This window comes from Haplochromis burtoni, unplaced genomic scaffold (genome assembly GCF_018398535.1).
Source record: "Haplochromis burtoni strain Fernald_Lab_line unplaced genomic scaffold, NCSU_Asbu1 Contig_780, whole genome shotgun sequence".
In the NCBI taxonomy this organism is placed as follows: domain Eukaryota; kingdom Metazoa; phylum Chordata; class Actinopteri; order Cichliformes; family Cichlidae; genus Haplochromis; species Haplochromis burtoni.
In genome coordinates, this window is record NW_024583141.1 from 1 (window position 1) to 21,357 (window position 21,357).

General features: G+C 41.4%; 1 protein-coding gene across 1 annotated transcript in view; it reads right to left on the reverse strand.

Annotated features, from left to right (window-relative positions):
• Positions 1–614: 614 nt before the first annotated feature.
• LOC102306925 (SH3 domain-containing protein 19) overlaps positions 615–21,357 on the reverse strand; it is a gene marked incomplete at its 3' end in the record, with an annotated part of 25,952 nt that continues 5,209 nt past the window's right edge. Inside the window, 13 exon segments of the mRNA XM_042215637.1 lie at positions 615–646; positions 1,491–1,741; positions 1,864–1,922; positions 2,281–2,481; positions 2,555–2,846; positions 3,438–3,663; positions 5,975–6,046; positions 9,481–10,702; positions 11,761–11,880; positions 12,001–12,136; positions 13,424–13,517; positions 13,934–13,974; positions 18,215–18,251. Of these exon segments, the coding sequence (XP_042071571.1) occupies positions 615–646; positions 1,491–1,741; positions 1,864–1,922; positions 2,281–2,481; positions 2,555–2,846; positions 3,438–3,663; positions 5,975–6,046; positions 9,481–10,702; positions 11,761–11,880; positions 12,001–12,136; positions 13,424–13,517; positions 13,934–13,974; positions 18,215–18,251 (2,783 nt within the window).

Consider the following 21,357-nt stretch of genomic DNA (forward strand, 5'->3'; position numbering starts at 1 on the left):
AGATGGATGGATGGATGGAAAAATAACTGAGGGGAGAACATGTTTGTCCATCGTGTTGACTGTTTACCTGAAGCCTTTGTTACTTATAACATTTATAATCACTATATCAGCAAACATGCACAGAAATGCATAAGAAAACATGTTAATCAGGGAGGTTATTCTAAAGATTTGGGACGTCCACCAAAGGCTCTGCCACCGTGTTTATTAGACACTTTTCTTTGGCTGAATGTGATTATGCTGCATCTTAGTGAGCTGGATGTTTCACAGACGTGATGAACAGGCTCGCTTTGATGGGCATCTGAGCTAATGCTGGGAAATTACTTTTGCACTGATTTTTAGGTTAGTGTTGTGTTTTCAGGTCGCTGAATAGATTAGATGTGTGTCTTTGCGGTGCAGGCACAACTTTACAGCACTCTTTGCTTCCGATTGGCCTCAATCCAAAGTATTTTCAAACAGCAGGCGCAGACACGTCAGACATTTATTTGGCTCCGCTCGATTGTCTTTTTCAATATTGCTCAATCAGGTTCGTTAAATTAATTGTGCAGCTCTAATAAGAAACATGCTCATTAATTGCTGTTTAATAAAATAACAATAGAAAATGAAAATTCACTCACCTCTGAGTTTGAGCCCTGTGAAGTCTTTATTCCTGCAGATAAGATAAGATAAGATAAGATAAAGATAAGATAGAACTTTATTAATCCCTCGGGTGGGTTCCTCTGGGAAATTCGACTTCCAAAAAAAGCACAGCAACGACCGTGATGATACATGAAAGAGCATCATTACATTCATGTCCAAAGCAGAGAACATTTCTCTCTTGTTTCTCCTGCAGTTTTAAAATGGTCACAAGGAGGTGCGAGAAGACTGATTGTTGTGCATAAATGGAAAAAAAAAAGTTTACTTCCAGCATATTCTAGTTCAGTCATTTAAAACCTGTTTTTTAGAACAACTTCATCTTTGAGTTTATCTTCCCCACGAGAACAGGCATGACCGTCTTTTTTGTTTCTTAAACAGTGCAAACAGAGAAGCTGTTGTAGCTTGTTAGCAGTGTTACACCATCACTTTGATTTATTTATGTAATCGCTCCAAAATGTGAAGATAAAACCAGCACAAACAGATCTTCAGAAGCATGCATACTGCAGATATAAAATGTTGGTGTTCATCAACAAGGTTTTGTCCAAATCACCAGGACTGTGATAGAAATGTTTTACCTCTTTAAGTGTTAATTTTGCCATCATATAACAGGGTCATTGCAGAGTCATGCAGACGGAAGAAGGAAACCCAGAAAATGTGTGAAATTACCAGCATTTTAAGAAACCAGACACTAAGATTCACAACTTCTTTTAAAGCAAAGGTGACATTCAAAGCTTTTTAAACCTCTAAGCAACCTTGGATTTACAAAACAAAAAAAACCCCAAAACTTTTGTTAGCAGTCGTCCACAGCAGTGACGCATAGAGATGTAGAGATGATGATAATGCAGCCTTCAGCTCACCGGAGTTTTCTGTCATTGCCGTGTCCGTCAGTGCCGGTTTGTCAGTTTCCCCCAGTTCAGTCACTGACGTTGGGAGGGGCTCCACCACCTCTGTGAAGTTCAAGGGGAATTTACCAATTCGGCCGTGGATTTGGCCCCGCCCCCATTCCTGCCCGATGAGCTCCAGGAGACCAATGACATCACCCTGGGAAAAGGTGAGCTCGTCTTCTTCCTCTCCCTCGTGGTCCAACAGAGCGACGCACCGAGGGCCGCTGCAGAAAAACCAGCTGATTAGAACATGTGGCTCATAGAGAGTGAGAGTGTGTGTGTGTGTGTGTGTGTGTGTGTGTGTGTGTGTTGTGTGTGTGTGGTAGTGTTTGTGTGTGTGTCTGACCTGACAGGAGGAGAGTCTGGTTGCTCCTTCAGCTCAGCAGGCTGCACCGGAAGAATCGACTAAAGGATAAACAAAACATAACGTCATTAATATTTATGCATTTAAAAACCGTTTAAAACCTTTGCAGTGAGTCAAAATAAAAAATCAATAACAAAATTAATTAAAATAATATTCAATTAAATGCACCAAATATAAAAAGGTCTGATGACAATACAAATGTAAATTATTCATTGACCAAATGTTATTTTGGTACCGTTCCAGTTTCCTATAATTTATGATTTTTTGCAGTTTGGGCCTCTGCAGTCCAGAGCTACAAACCTGTCTGGTCTGGACCAACCCACCACTCCTGACAGGTGACCTCTGATCCTTTTTCAAAAATGATTTGAATAATCAACTAAAAGAAATCTGAAGCTGTACCTCTGAGCCTGACAGGCTGTGGTCCTCCAGGGCAGGTTTCGATTGGTTGTCCTGATCAGTGATGGACTCTGGCTTGGGGTCCAGATCGAGCAGACACTGTGATGTGTTGATTAGGGGGGTGGTGGTATTCTGATTCTCGCCTGGAGGATGCTCCGAAGGCAAGGGACTCGGGTCATCCAGGACGATCAGCACTTCCTGCTTCTGAGAGATAAAGTTGAATTAGAAACGTAATCAGAACTTGTATCTTTGTGTGTGTGTGCACGTGCAGGTTTACCACATAGCTGTTGTACAGAGGGTGTCCAGGTTTAGGGCGTGGAGGCAGAGGTGGTCCTCGCTTTGATGCCTTTTGTGCCTGTGTCTGATTGGCTGTTGAAGGAGGAGGACTGGAACTGGTCTGTGAAGGTGTCACCTGACTAGCAGCTGAAAGGGAAGGGGCGGGACTAACTTTAGACAGAGTTGGATTCTGGCTACCTGAGGAGGTGGAGTTGATGGCTGGAGGCGGCGGGCGCCCGGGGATAGATTTGATTGGTGGTGGACGAAGGGGGAGGAGCTTCACACTGGATGGACTGAAGGTAAAAGAAAGAGTATTATTAGTCAGGTAAAGATAAACAGGAGGTGTCTTCAAGAGAAGACAGCAGCAGTCAGCTGTAGCCCCTCTAACACCTACTACCTTACTTTCTTAATTTTGCTGGACCTCATTTTGCAGGTTCAGAGGTAATCACCTATGTAGACACAAAAATGCTTCATCCTCAGTCTGTTTAGCTGTTTAGGATCAAATCCCGCTGGACTGATTTGTTTGCATTCACTGTGAAATGCTGCTGGTTTATCTGTATGCATTATCTACAGTGATAAAGTAGAACAAGGTGGAGTTCTTGATGTGTACGGCTCTGAGGGTCGACTGCTGTATGTAGCTGAAAGAAGAGGGGCTGCTCCGTACTGCACCAGAGGTTAGTCAAAATTCAACTGAAACCACTCTCAGTATGTGTATGTATTATATGTTTTGGGATTTTCAGCCTTTTTTTATTTAAATTGTGGTGGACATGAACCCGGTCCTCTGCATTAGCCTTACAGCATATGGATCAGAGACACCACAGCCTCGAAATTCATTGCTTTGCAGCAAACTTCCATCTTTCCTAAAGCTTGGCTCTCTTTCTTACCGTGGCGGCAGAGGAGGGTCTGAGGAGTTTGGTTTTGTAGTGTTGGCAGTCTCAGGTTTGGTCTGGACCACAGGCCCCTTCCTCAAGGCCGGAGCTGGAGCCGGGCTCGGGGGTTTGGCTGGGGCTGGTCCAGAAGTTTTAGGGGCTGCTGCAGGTTTGGCCGGGACTGGGTTTGGATCCAGAGGAGTTGATGAGACTCCAGAGGGTTTGGGAGCCAGATTTGGGGCTGCAGGCAGAAAGCAAACATAATTTGCTTTAATTAAATGCATACATGAAATCAAACCACTGAGATTAAAGCTGATTTAATAATCTGAGTGGTTCGATAAAAAAAAATTTAAAAAAAAGGCAACAAGAGAAAGTTTTTAATGTAGCACTTACATAAAAGAAGAGCTCACCAATGACCAAGAAAAGGTGAACCAACGTTACACGCAAAAAAAAAAAAAAATTAAAATAATTTTTAGAATAATTTGAACAAAATCTTGAAATTTTTCCTACAATGTCAAGATTAAACGTTTAAGAAGAATCTTTTTATTTTTGAATGACTTATGTTTTAGCCAAATTTTAGTGTGCGAACAACAAAAAACAAAAGGTAGACTTACAGAGACTCACACCAAGCACCTGTCATAGCTCTCTTCTTTCTGGACATGAGCGATGCTCCTGGTATGATGATGTTTGCTGACACAGACATCATCTGAACTTTACTTGTTTATGTTGAGATGCTTCAGCAATCATTTTTCTTCAGATTGCATTTCTATTTAAACCTAAATCACTGATCAGTAAGGCTTTAAATGTCCTTTGTTGCCCTCTGCTGGCAAAAAATGCATGTGCATAATGTGTGCTTGAACTAAGACACAACAGAAACATGGCAAACTAAATATGGTTAACAACTTCTAGAGGAAAAACAGGCACTAACATTTAATTTGCACAGTGCTTCAAAATAACTTCCCAAATAAAATTCCCAAACCTGTTTATGGGATGGTTGCCAAGTGGTGAGTTTAATGTTGCTGGACCTCCATATTTAATTCAATTCAATTTTATTTATATAGCGCCAAATCACAACAAAAGTCGCCTCAAGGCACTTCATAGATACAGAGAAAAATCCAACAATCATATGACCCCCTATGAGTAGCACTTTGGCGACAGTGGGAAGGAAAAACTGCCTTTTAACAGGAAGAAACCTCCAGCAGAACCAGGCTCAGCGAGGGCCATATAAAGTCACCAACTCTTTATTAGCACATTATATTAATACTGAGTGATTCGGGCCTTCATTTGCGATCAAGCCTCAATTTCCCATCTCTTCTGCTGCTGTATGCCTTCCACGACAAGCTCAGACTAGTCTCTGACATGCTCTGATTATCTGAGTCCCTCCAGCCAGTCTGCATTCGATTTGCTTCCTAAATAAGTTATTTACATGTGCTGGCTTTTGTTTTTCCAGCAATCCAGAAGTGCTGTTATTGTTCCAAAACTCCAGGAAATTTGCAGTTGAATCCAACTACATGATGCTTGAGGTAGGACAGATTCACTACAGCTATGGTCATGCAGTTAATGTATGGCATACACAGAAGGCATAATGACGACCAAATTCATTTAAATTTAAGTAACACACACAGAAGAATCACACTGCTTCATTGCAACACAGCAGCAAACATCCTGAGTAAGGACCGGAGTCAAGAACAGTTTCCAAACGGTTGTATAAGTCAGAATGCCTCCAAGCCGATTAGCTCCCTTTTCCAGTGCTGTCATGTGTTTTTTCTTTCCTGACAGCTCGCTGCCAAACAGTGACGTCAGACTCACATCAGTGGAGCTTGTTCACACCTGAGTCACAAACCAGCCCTTTTTCTACTGTTTGTACTCTGTGTTCAGTGTAGTGGAGACAAAACGGTGACCAAAGGAAAACCACGAGTAGTTTCACATTGTTTTTTGTTTTTTAAGTTTACATTTTTTAATCATAGTAAACATTTTTCGCTGTGCCAAAAAATACTGTCGTGCCAACGAGGACGAGACGTCTGAGCAGAACTGATAAGGGCGTCGATATCCCTCAATATGCGCTCACCAATCTGAGGCTCACAGCGCATGACTACTAGCTGAGAGAAGGATAAATATATTTAATGAAAGACTATTGTTTGCACAACTTCATGCTGCTGCCAATAAACACCCTGGAAAAAATATCATACACACTTAAGCACACACACACACACACACACACACACACAATTCTGGTGCATCAAACCCACAGCACACCACCACAACAACAGTGGGGTCTTGTTTCTCCTTACACAATCGCAGTCTTTTTCTTTCACAAGGTTTGGATTGCATAATGCATCACCCTCCCTCCTTCCCTCCCCCCCTCCCTTCAGCACACACAGACACACACTCACATGCAAAAACACACAAACCACAGAAAATCTCTTTGCAAGTTTGCATATTTCTAAGCAGGACAGATTTGTGTCTCTAAGCTCTCAAACACTCTATTGTGCTTCTGCTCAGTGTCCACACACACACACACACACACACACACACACACAGTTGTGTCTTACCACTTGCTCTGCGCGGTGCCATCAGTGCTGCTGGCTTGTTTGGGACGCCTGGACGAGAACTTGCAACTTTCACTGAAATGACAAAAAAATTAATTAATTAATTAATAAATCAGAAAATAACCCTGAAAATAAAGTTGTCGATGGGGATTTAATAAAAATCTGTAATTCTAAAACTGCTTGAAGCTGAGACACATTTATAACATTCATGCAGTGCTTGCAGCTTGATGAGGGAGAATTTCTGCTCATCTTATTTTTGTTTTCATGAACGCAATTTTTCATGAAGCCGGTCTCAAATCAACCGATTCGTGTTTAGATCATGCAAGGAGCAGAAGTAGTCAAGGTAGGTGAATGTAAATACCTGGAGGTCAAACATCCAAAGCAGCAGACAGAACTCAAGGACAGTACTCAAGAGAGGTGAAGAAGACAGTGCAGGCAGGGTGGGGTGGGTGGAGATCAGTGTCAGGGGTGATTTGTGACACTAGGATAACAATAAGAATGAAAGTTTCCAAGATGATAGTGTGAAGGAAGGATGGTGGATATTAGACAAAGGATGTAGAAGCTGCAAAGCAGGAGAAAAAGAGGAAGACCAGACGTTTGTGGATTTAGTGAGGAAGGACATGCAGAGGGTTGGTGTGGAGACGAGGTTAGTAGGAATGGGTGAGATGGAGGCAGATGATCTGCTGTGGTACAGCAGTTACCATGTTTTCCACAGCACTGTTATCTTGGTTGACATCGTTATTTGTGACTATTTCACGAAGTGTAATTAAATGTCTCCAGTCAGTCCTCCCAGAAAGTCCCAGGCATTCTTTATTTCACCAGTAAAACCATTTTACAAAGCAGGAGGAAACATCCTGTAAATGGTTTATATTGGAGTTTTGTGCGATTAGCACTGATTCAAAAGTCAACATCTGGGCTGGTTTAGGGAATGTCCGCTGTTTCGGTGTCTTGGTAGACAGCACATTAGGTTCAATTGGTGTCATTTAAAAATAGGTTAGTTAATTTGTCTGCAAACTCAGGCCGAGACGGAAAGGACTTCACTGGTCCATGGAGGAGGAGACGCTTGCTCATTGTGAATTCTGAGATCGCAATGAATATGTATTCAGCAGTCAGTGAGGAGGCACCACAAACACTGACGCCACTATAAATCCCTGACAGAGGTTTCAGGGTAAACAGCGGATTGTATTTCAAATGTCAACATTAGCACAGGACTGGCTTCTCTTTTAACGGATAATTCTTCAGCATACACAAAACCAGAGGAGTGCCACACACAATGCCCAAAAGGGCATTAATTGGGCATTTTTTTATCTAAATATATCAAACAAGCTAATTTAGCTCATATGTCTTTTAAGCCAACATCTTTCTGATTGGCTATCACTGGCAAACAGAAGAGTTAGGTGGAGCTGCTGTGCCTGAAATGACATCATCACGGTCCACTGCTTAGAGCCAGCCTGGCCTCACAGTAAAGAAATCGATTCATCCCTGTTCATGGACATAAAGGTACTTTTTCAGTGCAGCTGTAAGCAGCAATAATTGCAGAGTATTCAGGAACGACAAGCCACGACTCCCTGTCTGATCATTTCGTTCCTGTTTACAGGAAACATAGATAGCTGTCTACAGGTGCTGCCACCCTGTAACACATAGTTTGTCCAGGCTCTTCAGAGAAGATGTGTCACCGTGGCAACCACACAAATAGAGCGTTAAAACAGCTGGCAAGAGTTGCATTTTAACCAAAACAATAACCTTTTTTAAAGCAAACTTTTTAGTTTTAAATGCTGAAATTTAAATTAGTATTTTACTTTATGTCCAGGCTGTAGCCTAATACATTTTAAAGTCTAAATCTAACCAAATAGGCACTCATGTGGTCATAAAACTGTTTGTTGTCTAATAAGCTAATGAAAATGGGGGAACCGTGTATATAAAGGCCATTTCTAAACAGTTAATGATGCTTTTGTGAGAACCCTTGAATTAAAATTGCATTTCAGTTACATTTTGATGAATATAAAATCCAAATTGGTGGCAAAGCTGTAAAAACTTTGGTTTTATCTTATACATTTAGGTCTGTCCTTAAACAGACCTAAATGTATACGACTGAGAAACAGAAAAAGCATAAAGAAGTTCCGGCTGCTTAGCTTTTATTTGCACCCTGTTATCTTCGGGTCATCACGCTTAAAACTGTGAGTAGCATTAAAAGGAAAATGTTCCCATTTACTATCAGTAAATCCAGCTATAGCAGATTATCACAGCGCAGCTCTCAAGTTCAGTCAATGCTTATCAGCAGCAGCTACACCATCGGGTTATCTAGTAGATAAGCAGCACGCTTCCCTCTTGTAAATATTTGTGAGCTGAGCTGCACTTCTGCACATGTGCAGAAACAAAGAGGTTTTTGTTTTGTTTTTTTAAAGGACGAAGTTTCTGTGTTCAGTTTACTGCTGAGATATGTGAAAAAAAAAAAACCCAAAACAAAACAAAAAACAGGAAATGTAGGTCAGCGCAATTTAAAACCTTTGGAGCAAAAAAACAAAAAACAAAAACCTGTAAAACAGCTCAAGTGACACATGGTCAGTCCCAACAGCCAGAGGCACAACTATCAGTAGCTGGTGGCTGTATTCAACGACAAGATACATCAATAACAATCATATCAAGCACTCATGCTGCTCCAACCATGATCTTTATCAATTACTGATTACCAAGAACTTATTTTGCTATGACATTATGTCCCCCTAACTTATTTCTGTGCCAAGTATAGTTTTTCCACAAATATATAGTTTGTCAGAACACTCATGTAAGTATTTTGGTCCTGGCTCTTATTTTGAAGGTTTGGTGACCGATAACCATGTCATTTATTTAGCACCAGGTTGCTGCTGTGGTGATCCTCCATATCATCTCCAAACTCATCCTCTGTCTGTGACTACAGAAATGTTTATCGTTTACTCTGACTGTGAGGTGGTCACTTCAACCAGAGCTTGCAACAGACTAGTTCACCAAGACTGCAGATTAGTGCTATTATTAGTCAATTATTATTATTATCATTGTTATTATTATTATCATCATCACAACCTATAAGTAAGCATGGCTGCACCTCCTTTGTTTGCTAATAGCACAATTCTACTTTCATCTGCTTCCTTATTCACAAGCACTCACTGAAGCAGACAGCTCTGCATGTTTGCTTGGAAGGTTTCCTGACACAACCTGGAATCAAACTAGGGATCTTTCGACTTTTATGGCAAATGTGTAAACCACTACAGTATGGGACTAATCTCTAGATACTACCACAAATGCTAAGCCTGCCATGTGAAATGTGAAAAACTGCTGATATTAAGGCACCAGCAGGTCATTATTTTTCTGCCACAGCACTCTTCGGTAAAGAAATTGAAACAAAGTAACAATTATGAATTAATAGTTTTTAATTAATAACAATTATTGTTTATATTGTTTATAACAACTGCAGTAGTTCCTTGGAGCCACCTGTAGGGGGCAGCAGAATGTGAATTGTGTTGAAAACTCACCACTTTGGTTTGTGGCGCTCTGCGTCGCTTCACTTCCAGTCTGGGTCTCTGTCTGTGATCCACCACCAACTTCCACCAAGGGCCTCGGGGTTAGAGTTGGGGTAGTGCGTCCATCGGTGGTGCTCTTATCTGGGTGTGAAACACCCACGCTGACCCTGGGGGTGACCGGAGGTCTGGGTGGGGGTTTAGGGTCACTGAGACAGGGGGTTAGCTTGGGTGGAGGGGGCCGCGGGGCTGGGACAGGAGCAGAGGAGAGGGTTTCTGTGCTGGACTGGGGTTTGGGTGTTGTTGTGGGTTTCTCTGTGGGTTTAATGGGCTGTGGCTCCAGGCCTGGAGCAGATTTCAGTGATGGTTCTGCCGTTGTTTGAGGTTTAGAAGAGGGGGCTTCAGTAGAGTCCTCTGTGGCTGCTGTGAAACCTCCATCTTCCCAGAATCCCTTGGTGGACGGTTTAGGGCCAGGTGAAAAGTTTTTGGGTTTGGGGGCAATCGTGGGAGGGCCAGATTTGGCTTGTTGCCCCTGGAAACGAGGGCGTGGTCGAGGCTCGGGCCTCTTTGTGGTTCCGCTTTGTTTGTCATTACCGTCACAGCTCTCACTGCTCACCTGCTGCTGTTGCTGCTGCTCAAAGGCTTGTATCCTAGCTTTCAGTGTTGCCATGTCCTCCCAGTCGTCCTCGTCCTCCCCTTCCTCACTCTCTGACTGGCTCAGCCCACTGGTGTCGCCGCGGTTATCGGGGAAGCCCCACTCGTCTGAACTGAAGGCCTCGAGTAACTCCTGAGAATATTTCCCTTGAGTGACTTGTTGGTTAGCAGCGTCACTCGCTGCACGACTGGCTAACGTGGCCAAACCGTCCTCCCGCAGCTTCACCAAAGTCTGAACTTTAACCTCGCTGCTGATTGGTCGAAGGCCAGGCTTCGAACGAGGACGTGGTCTGGGTTGCTCCAATGGGACTTCAAAGGAAGTGGTGGGAGAAGTACGAGGAGGAGGCACATCCACAGTAGCAGAGCACTGATCCCACTGGTCAGTCTGAACACCAGAGTTCGAGGTTGAAGGTGAACCCAGATCAGTGAGGTCACAGGACTGTGTGTGCGTGGAAATGTGCGTGTCACTGCCAATGGGGGCAAGCGCTGATTGGCTGGCAGTGCTGGTGATGTCATCAACGTGAGATGATTTAGGAGGCTGGCGGCAAGGCGGCCGAGGCGGTTTCACTGCTCTTCTTACTGCACACACAGACAGAAGTTACTTTTACTCGATTACTTACGTATAAAATAAGGCTAAAGGCAGACAATACAGCTGGCTGATACAGACGAAACAGATAACATCCTGTTACTTTATGAAATGTAAAATAACAGGCAGCACGCCGCTCACTAGTTCCCAGGCAGACTGTATTGTATCGTACTGTATTTAAAACATGCACATAGTGTAACTACTGTAACATTAACCCCTGAATTTGGTACTTTGGCTGTCACAATATAGTTTTGTTGTTGCTATTTAGGGTTTTTTTTTTTAATGAAATGGTGGAGCGCCTCAGCTAAAATTAGTGAACTTTGTTAGAAAGCTCCACCCATAAAATATATGGGTGCAATGTAACAGACTAATAAAATTCTAGAAGTTAAGTCACTAAAGTACAAGCCTCTTATGATCTGCACCACACAGCAAACCACATTATTTGTCAGATAATACTATTTACAAATGCTATTAAAGTCACCAACAGCATAAACATTAAACAGCGGTCCAGGTAAATGGCGCACAGTGTCATGTACATTACACACTTGCTGTGAAAGAGATAATAACACATGAAGAATATATAAACTGAAACACCAAAAGCTAATAAAAGTGCTGAGGGCAGCGCAATGATGCAGGAAATCATGAACCATATTCAGTTATTTCAACGCTTGCTTATGTCTAATATGAACAGACTTTAAACATTTACTATGAGTGTGTTGACGTCTGACCCCCCACAGCCCAACAATGGAGATGTAGAAATCAGATTAGTTTTTCGCTACAGGTGAAATTCATGCAAAATAATTTTTAGTGCTTCAATATTCTCCACAATAAATAGCTCGTAAGTAGCAAAGGTGCAGCTGGAAGGTGTGGGCAGGGCAACACGACTGCAGATCTGGAACAGCGGCACTGTTTAAGTCATGACTGTACTGATGTGTTATTAATATATTATTGACATCACCCAGCTTTACAACCCCCCCCCCCCCAAAAAAAAACCCAAAAAACAAAAAACCCTTTCTTGCTTATGGTTCTGGAGTATAGGTTCAGATCCCTGATCATCTGCGTGGAGAGGTTACTCTGGAAACAGGATGCGAGGGGGATGCTGAGGCAGAGGAAGAAGTGGAGAGAACCTGCTCCTGTGTCTTCTCCCTGATCACCTCCTCGTAGGTAGGAGGCGGCTGAGTGAGAGAAAACCAGCAAATATAAGACACAAACATGCACTGAATCCACAGGTGGGACTATGAAACTTAATAAAGCCATTTATTTAATACAAAAACACCCCTGAATAAACACTTTACCTGTATGGCCGGAGGGATCGTGGGTCCCCAGATCTGTGCAGGAGGTGGAGGGGGAGGTGGGAACCCTCCAGAAGCTCCAGGAAACCAGGAAGTAGAGGTCAGCGGCTCGGCTGACAGGATGGTGATCTCCGGACGCCTGGAAACACGTCACATGTTAAAGGAAGGTTATAAAAAGCAAAATCTAAAACAGGACAACAGCAGGCAGGAGGCTCTGAAAGCTACACAGGTGCAAAGTTCAGAGACGAAAAAAAACATTACACACGTCACACAAGTGTTTTAGAAGCAGGTATGGAAACATACATTTTATCCTCACTAATTCAATAAATTCCTTAAATATTAATGTATACATTTTCCTGACACATTGAAATTAATCAACTAAATCATAAAATAAAATTCTTTTCAAAAAGTTGTCAAAGGAGCTTGCAAAGAAAAGCGTCTGGACTTCTTTAAGTTGCTTGAAGACGTTTCACCTCTCATCCGAGAAGCTTCTTCAGTTCTAAGGTCAAAGGAGAGTCGATTAAATAGTGTCCCCCGGACTCTCCACATTTGACCTTAGAACTGAAGAAGCTTCTCGGATGAGAGGTGAAACGTCTTCAAGCAACTTAAAGAAGTCCAGACGCTTTTCTTTGCAAGCTCCTTTGACTACGATGACCTGGATGATTGAGAACCTTCACAGACTTTTCAAAAAGTTATAATTTTCAGTTTCACTGAATCTAAACGGACGTTTAACTTCACTGAAAAAGAAAAACTGTTTTTCAAAAAGTTCATTTCCTGATTTTAGCTTCAGGACTGTAATGATTTTTTTCACCTATATTTTTCTAAAATGATAACAAACTATTCTAATTGTTTTTAAGTTTTATAGCCCAAACAGTTTAATCAGTTAATTAAAAAACTGTTTAAATTTTTAGTCACATCAAAGATGTTAATTAAAACTTAAATGAAAACATAATAAAAAATGCTAATTTTAGCTTTTAAATGAAATGGGGAATTAAATTTGAGACATAAATATAATTTTGTTTCATTAATTAAAAACCCAGATGAATCTCAGAATTCATAGTAAATGGTTTTAAAGTACCTTGTTAAAGAAGAAACAGGCAAACACACGCAGCTCAAAGAGTACACAACTATTTTCAAATGTTTACACGGGCTCAGATCCAGGAACCGTCCAAGTGTTTAAACGTGACGCAGGAAGGAGCTCAGTGATGAGCTTCCCCTCACATACACACACCTTACATAAAGCTCATTTACTCTAAAAGTGAAGATTAAAGCTTGTTTGTTGGCTAAAGTGTTAACATATTATCCTGAGTAACCATAACAACAGAATTCACAGCTGGATTTTACTTTTCTTTTCCCCGTTTCACTTCATGAAACATCTGCATGTTAAATATGAACCAGTGATGATGATGGCACGGCAGACTCGTACCTCCTGTCTCTGTCTCTTTCCCGCTCTCGGTCTCTCTCCCGGTCCCGCTCTCTGTCTCTGGGAGCCTCAGACAGAGTGGTCGACCTGGAAGAGGCTGATAGGAAAACAGAAGCCGCTTTAGAAAAAAGAAAGGCAAGCAAAACAAAGCAGAAAAATTCCCACTACAGAGAAGATAACAGTGTGGACACAATCAAAATAGTCACACGAACCAAGAAGATGTTTTCCATCAATGCTAAAAGAAAAAAAAGTGGATGACTCCAATCCGACCCCGTCAGAATCAACTAATTTTTATTTTTTTTGTGCAATAACAAACAAGAAAAACAACCCTGTCCTTAAAACTATGATTTATTTTTAGAGTTAAAGCCCTCAAAAAAATTAGCGGATGGAAAGTTGGCACTTTTAGGAACCGTAAATCCAAGGTACAGGAAATATCAGCTTCACTCCAAACACTGTGCACATTTTGTTTCATTCTTCTTGGTTCTATGTTCATTTGTGAGAGTGAATACTCACTTCTCTTGATGACGGCTCTGATAGATGACAAAGGACCCTGGCTGCACAGAGAGGACAAAAAGGAAACAATGAGTCATTTCATTTCACCTCTGCTACCTCACCTCCTCTCTCTCTCCCCCTGTTTTCCAGTGACAAACATAGCTCGGTCGTCCCAGTCAGTCCACGCTACTTGAACTCCACACATGAGCTCAGCATCCGCTGCCTTGCCTCTGGGAATCGCCACAATACAGGCAAAAGATCTAAATGATGGGTACAGTTCTCTAATTACAAACAATGAATCTGCGGTTTGTGCAGAAAACATTTCCTCATTTGACCTCATTAACAAGTCAAGAACAGTCACAGATTTGGTCTTCTGGAAATGCAGGATTTATGACTACAAGTTTGTTTTTTTACATCTAAACCAAACACGTCTGTAGACATTTTCAGTCCCAACAGTTCTGGGACACAGAGAGACGTAACAGTTTAATAATAATTTAAAACAACAAACAAACAACACGGTTCAGGTAATATCTCAAATTCTCATTCCAATGTCATTTTCTTTTTCCCCCAGACTTGTTAAACCTACTACTATCACCTCTGACGTCACTTTTTCCTACACACTTTGTGAGGATGCTTGACTTTTATACTTCTCATGACTTTTATGATGTACTTCCTCTATCAAATAAATACGTGGTAAAACCTGGATTTCACTTATAGTTGGTTCGTCCTACTTTTGTTTCATTTCCAAGACTAACATTTAAATGTATTGTTTGTTTACATTAATATTTTACTGGTGTAGCATTAATTAATTTGAACAATCAAAATATTTACGTCACCTGACGTTCATTTTGCCCAAGGAAAGTGCTTAATTTATGGTAGGATGAATAAAAGACTATAAAAAGTGAGTTTTAAGAAGAATTATGGTCTCCAGTCCCTCTAGATGGAGACCGAAAAGAGAAGTATGACCTCCAATAGATACCAACTAAAAAAAGTTCCTGTAGTTAAAAAGCACCTCTTTGTAGCTTGCATCACTCTGCTCTGTTACAATAACAGTCTGTGCTGTGATTAAAGGGCCTGTGTTACTGCATGTGGATGTTTATGCGTGTCTCAAGTGTAAATGCTGCATCTGTTTTCTCAAACACTGGACGATGAAACAAAAGGACAAAATTCTATGATACTTCCTCCATGGCTTATTTTATTTGCTTCAGTGCCTCATTCAAATATGGTAACACTTCTGAAAACAGCATCATTTAACTAAATGCAATGATTCTTACATAAAGCACTTCAACTATCCCAGAGCATTCACCTATTATCACCCATTCACACAAGCACTTTTTCTATGCTTACACTGAAGATAACTACAAATTCAGGATTTCCGTTGACTTGGCCAGTAAAGGGCAAAAACCAGGAGGAGCAAGCACTTTAGCGACAGTGGGAAGAAGAAACTCCCTTTTAACAGGAAGAAACTTCCAACAGAACCAGGCTCAGGGAGGGGCGGGGCCATCTGCTGCGACCGGTGGGGTCACCCTAACGTTGACCATTAGGGCTGAATTCACAAGATCTTAAAGAATAAAAAAAAACTGATCTGTTTTTAGTGTGACTTTAGTTTTCAGTCACCTGATTCCTGAGACTTTGCTGGCTATACTTTAAAGAGCCATATATGATATACTCCAACGGTGCAGCTAGGGCGGTTAGAGTCAGAAACGCCGATCTGTATGCTTACTCTTACATAATACTGCATAATTTTATGATTCAAAGCAAAACTCATGTGACTCAGTCCTCAGCTAAAGGGTGCAGAATCAGTCACTTTCATGGCAGCTCCCTTAAATGAATCTTATTTGTCCGTTAAACCCAGTCTGCACCACTGGATGGCCAAAAACCTGCAGCAAAATCACTAATAACTCCAAAAAAGTTAAAAAAATAAAATAAAATATACAGTTATTCCTGCTGTGTGGATACTGGCATTATTACACAGTAGGGAGAATGTTTGAAAATTTCCACTCTGATCAACACATTTCAATACAGCACACTTACTGGACTCGCCCACTTTGAGGTCACATTGGTCAGATGAGCTGTAGAGCAAAGACTTTGCTGAAAGCACATTTAGCTAAAATTCCAGTACAAACAAAATAAATAAATTGGGAGAATTCCTTGGTATTCCCAAACTGGGAGCATGTTTATCAAATAGATAGACCATTTTCCCAACTGTCAGCAATCACATCTATCACAGCAGACATTTCAGAAAAGGTGAGCCAAAGCTCTTCCTTTTTAAATGGAAAAGTAGTTCCTAATCTAGGAAGGTTATCTAGCCAGACTCACCAAGACGATAACAGGACGCGAGGACGGTTCTTTCTCTCTTTCTGTTATAGATCAGCCTGTCTTTTGACTCTGCTGCTCACCCTCTCTCTTTCTGCCACGGAGCTGCTAACTATGAACAGACACACATGACTCACCCCTGACACTGCCCAAACACACTGCTTTACTTTAAACTGGTGGAAAAAATGTTCCTTCTATCCTCCTCTTTCCACTTCTCCTTGTTTACTGCAGAGAAAGGTTGAAGAAAACACGATGCACTTATTAAATGTCAGTGAAATACGCCTCTGCTCAGCAAGCTTTGTTTACACCGTCAGAGGTGTCAGTTTGACTGGGAGAAGGTATGATTTGTAGTTTTTAGGTGAGAGTCGGCAGGAACAATGAACCTCTGTGCTAATGTAGCTTTTCTATGTTTCAAAAAAAAGTTTTCACTGGTTTTCTTCTTTTCCCGTTACATCATTGTGGGCTGTGTGCAATTGATTGCTCAGCAGTTCAAAAAACATTTAAATGCAGTAAGACAAGTGAACCACTTGTTGTCAAAACAGGTGTTTTTAATGGCTCCTAAGGGCCCAGATTCCTATGTGGATTTAAAAGCCTACTGGCACAGAGAAACTGTGCAATAAAGAAAATGGCAGATACCTTTGGACAACAGCTAATTCGTAGATGGTCGTCCAAAGGAAAGGAGACGATGATGAGGTTTTACTTTAACCCATAAAGACGACATTTGACGACCTCCCTGTAGCCTCAATGACGAGTTTTGACACCTCAGTTTATATTAGTAAAGACTTCACGACCATTAGAACAGGTTCTGGGTTTTTCAAGGCTAGCTATGGTAAGGTGAAGAGGCAGGGACTACCCTCACCAACATCTGACGCACACCCACTCATTTTGTTCTGGAACCATGACACAACCCCCTCAGTTAAAATAAAAAAAAAAAAAGACGAGCTTCACACGTTATATTCGTCCAAGGGGGCTTTGAAAAGGTTTTAAGCATCTTGAGCGTCTAGAGGTGGGAGGTCACTAGAGGTGATCTTCTGATGTTATAAAAGCAACCTGCGCCTCTGTAATAATATAAGTCCTCGGCACAACAGATGGTCCTTCCTGGTGATCTTATGGCCTCAATCACTAGTTCCAACTTTCACTGATATTAATATAATGTTTATTTTGTAAATTATGGCCCTCTTAGTGTCCAATAAAGCTCGAGGCTACATGTAGTGTAACAAGTCACTACTGTATCCCATGAGCATCCCATAACCTGTGTCTAAGGTGACATTTAGAGAAACTACCGTTTTTGGCACTTCTTTGGTTTTAAGTTTTTATTCAATGAAAGTTTGAAAAACAGAATCAGTTTTTAAAAAAAATGTTCTGCTTCAGGTGAGAAGACTTGGCCAAACATCAGTCGGTCAATACACAAAATAAAGTCTCAAAAGTTACTTAATGGAGATTCTTTGACTTTCCACTCACTTCTGTATTCAGTAATAAACTTAACCTGCCATATATTTGTGCATTTGGATCCTCTCACAATCACTTTGGATTCTTTGTTCGACGTCTTTTAAGTGATATAAGCTCGACAAAAGCAACACTTTGTTCCACACACACACACACACACACACACACTTTTTAAACCCGGTGACTTCCCCAGCTAGTTGCCATGGCCACCGGCCAACAGCCAAAATACTTTCAGGAGTGTGTCAGGACCACAGACGAGAGGGGAGAAAAGCATTCCCTGGAAGTCTGCAAGGATACTGAAGAAAATCCTCCAAAGCTGCGCCTTTAACCCAAAGACGCCTGATTCGTACTGTAAGGTAAATCCTTTTAGAGGGTCAGATCAAAGCAATCAGACCTTTTACCTGGATTCAACTTCAAACGCACCTCTCCAGGGCAAACTGTCTGTTACATGTGGGAGAGATTAGACGCACCCTTCTTCAAAGCACTTCGTCATTTTTGCAAATACTGCCAGCAGAGACAGTGAAATGTGAAACCTCCTACCTGTGACGATGCTCTGGCTTATGTCTGTCAGGACGACCTGGGGAGAGAAAGAGTGATTGTAAACCAACAGGCACTGTTTAGTCTACAGAACTCAGCAGTTCATGTGGGCAAAGAGCTGAAAAGGCTTTAGACCAGCTCAGTTATTGCTTAGTAAAAATAACTTGTATAACTTATTCTGGTTTTCTTGTGGATCATATGACGTAATTTACACCGACCATTCAATTTATTGGCTACACTTGTTTAAATGTTCATTAATATAAACATCTAATTAGATAAGCACATGGCAGCACCTCAGTGCATTTACGCATGAAGACGTGGTGAACATAACCTGCTGAAGTTCAACCTGAACATCAGAATAGGCATTGAAGGTGAATTAAGTGATCCTGAAGGTGGCGTGGTTGTTGGTGCCTGATGTGCTTGTCTGAATATTTTATATTGATTTTCCCACACAACCTTTACACCAGGGATTACAGAGAACAGGCCTCTTACTACCAGCTGATCATCATTGAAACACCACAGCCTACTTGAGTATTGTTGCCGGCTAGGTCCATCCCTTCATGGCCGCAGTGAACCCATCTTCTGATGACATGTAGAACACACCATGTCACAAACCATAAATTATCTCAAACTGCCAAATTGAAAGTGAAAATATCTTCACTATACTAAAATGAGCTCCACAGTCACCAGATCTCCTATTCAATAGAGGACCTTTGAGATGTGGTAGAAGCAGGAGATTCACATCATGGACGTGCAGCTTATAAATCTGCAGCAACTATGTGATACCAACATGTCAAGATGGACCAAACTCTGAGGAATGCTTTGGGCAGCTTGTTGAATGTGAAAACAAAGTGTTTACATTGACCAAAAGTCATTATTAAAAGTACTAAAAGTTCCTCTGATTGTAATTTAATGTGTCCTACATTGAAATGAGAAACAAAATTTTAACTTCAACCTCAATAACGTCGTTTTGCATTCCAAAGTTTTAGGCTGAAAAGACAAAACTGTTTTTATCTTGGTTTGAAAATAGAAGAATAAAGATTGATTAATCCTGGTTTAGTGCAGACGAAAAATAGTGCCACCTACAGAAACTAAGTGAAGACAAAAGGAAGAGGATGTCACAATCATCCTGATAAGTCATGTGATCACCACAGAAAAAAGTTAAGGGAGCATTTGAATTTTTAAAAATGTGAACCACCTCCTATAATGCCTTCAACAAGATGAAGAAAGCAAGAAAAAAGAGAACGGAGGAGGAGAAAAGCCAAGAAAAAGCAGAGCTGCACTTTCTGTGAATGTGTATTTTTCCATTTCCTACCTCCTTTTTCTTCTTCCTTCCCAACCCAAACTGATAACCAGATCAGTATGACCTGCTTAAGTCCAGAAAAACTAGATGCTGACGTGTGTGCAGAACTTGCTGCAGATAGTTCTTCTTTTCAAAAACTCAAAAAAATTTCTCTCTTCTCCCTTCAGTGCTTTTTCTTCTTTTCCTCTACTTTCTGTCCCTGAAAAACTCCAACTGGACAGCCCGTCAGCTCTGGCTAGGTTCCTGATTGGCAGAGGACCTCCAGGAAGTGAGGCTGCAATTGGCTGCAGACGGATTCTGCTGGAGTCATCGGAGTTTTAATACTTCCAGATGTTTGTCCTGCGCAGCAGGCTGGCTTAGCTTTCTGCTGGAGCTGCATTCAAACACGCAAGATGCACACCGCAGCAGATTTCACTCAGCGTTCGTCATCCACTGGCTTTCTTGTGTGCCACGAGGAGGTCAGAGGTTAGTGAGGAAAAGGGGATTTGGACAGTTTTTTCCCCCCCAATGAAGCTTCCTTAGATAGTAGGAGGAAAGAAATCAACACTCCATTAAAGTGGACATGAAGCACTAAATGTATTAAGCTCATTTACACCACGGAAGTTTAAAGCATTTTTTAAAATCTAAATTGATCTTTGATTTTATTTAAGCACTTTTTTTTCCAGGAGACAAGTGGAATTAAAGCCTTCTTCCCATTCATTTAGAACAGCGAGGCTTCTGCCCAAATAACTGCCAAAAGGCATTGCCAAGATGGCTGCCAAGTGGCTGAAAATTCAGTTACAATGCCAGTTTAAAGTCTTCCAGAGGGAATGTTCAAAGATAAAAGTAATCCTAACTTCCCATTTTCTCTGTTTCCTCTTCTCTAAACACCATGAACAGAAATCGAAGAGTTAGTAGCAGGCCTAAAAAACAAACAAAAAAACTCCAGAGCAGATGAACAGTACCTGACAGTCATCTCCTTAAGAAACAGGAAAAGCATACCTCAGTCGTGGTTTGGCCTCCCCAGGGTGTTAAGTTCAACATTATTAATCATATTGGATGCAGTGTGGCTGTAGCTCAGGAGGTAGAGCACTTTAACTACTGATCAGAAGGAGAGTGGTTCGATTCCTGACTCCTCCAGTCTGCATGCCAAGTATCCTTCGGCAAGATACTAAATCCAAGTTGTGCATGAATGTTAGTTAAGAACCACTAAAGCAGGGGTAGGCAACGCCAGGCCTCGAGTGCCGGTGTCCTGCAGGTTTTAGATCTCACCCTGGGTCAACACACCTGAATCAAATGATTAGTTCATTACCAGCCCTGGAGAACTTCAAGACATGTTGAGGAGGTAATTTAGCCATTTGAATCAGCTGTGTTTGATCAAGGACACATCTAAAACCTGCAGGACACCGGCACTCGAGGCCTGGAGTTGCCTACCCCTGCACTAAAGGCTTAGAAAAAAAGTGACTGGGTGAATTTATTTGGTCTTTGAATGTGGCATGTTATATAGAGTGGTTTGAGTACTCTGGGAGAGTAGAAACGCTCTATAGAACAATGCCATTTCCCATCACGTTGCCAGAGAATGGAACAAAAGGTAGCCAACAAAGAAGAGCTCTGCCCTTCATCAAGCCCGGAGAACTATTCCTGAAGACTACTTAAAGAAATGACAATAAAGGTTGCCTAAGAGACTGTGTTGAAGAATAAAGGTGGTCACCTTAAATGCTGGCTTTCAAGAATTGTACAAACTCTGTTTTTGCCTTGTATGCTGCATTTTCATATTCGTTTCTACATGTCAATAAACTTCTGAATCTATTTCCCATTTTTCTAGCAAATATAAAGAAATGAGGATGGTTCAAGACTTTTGTGC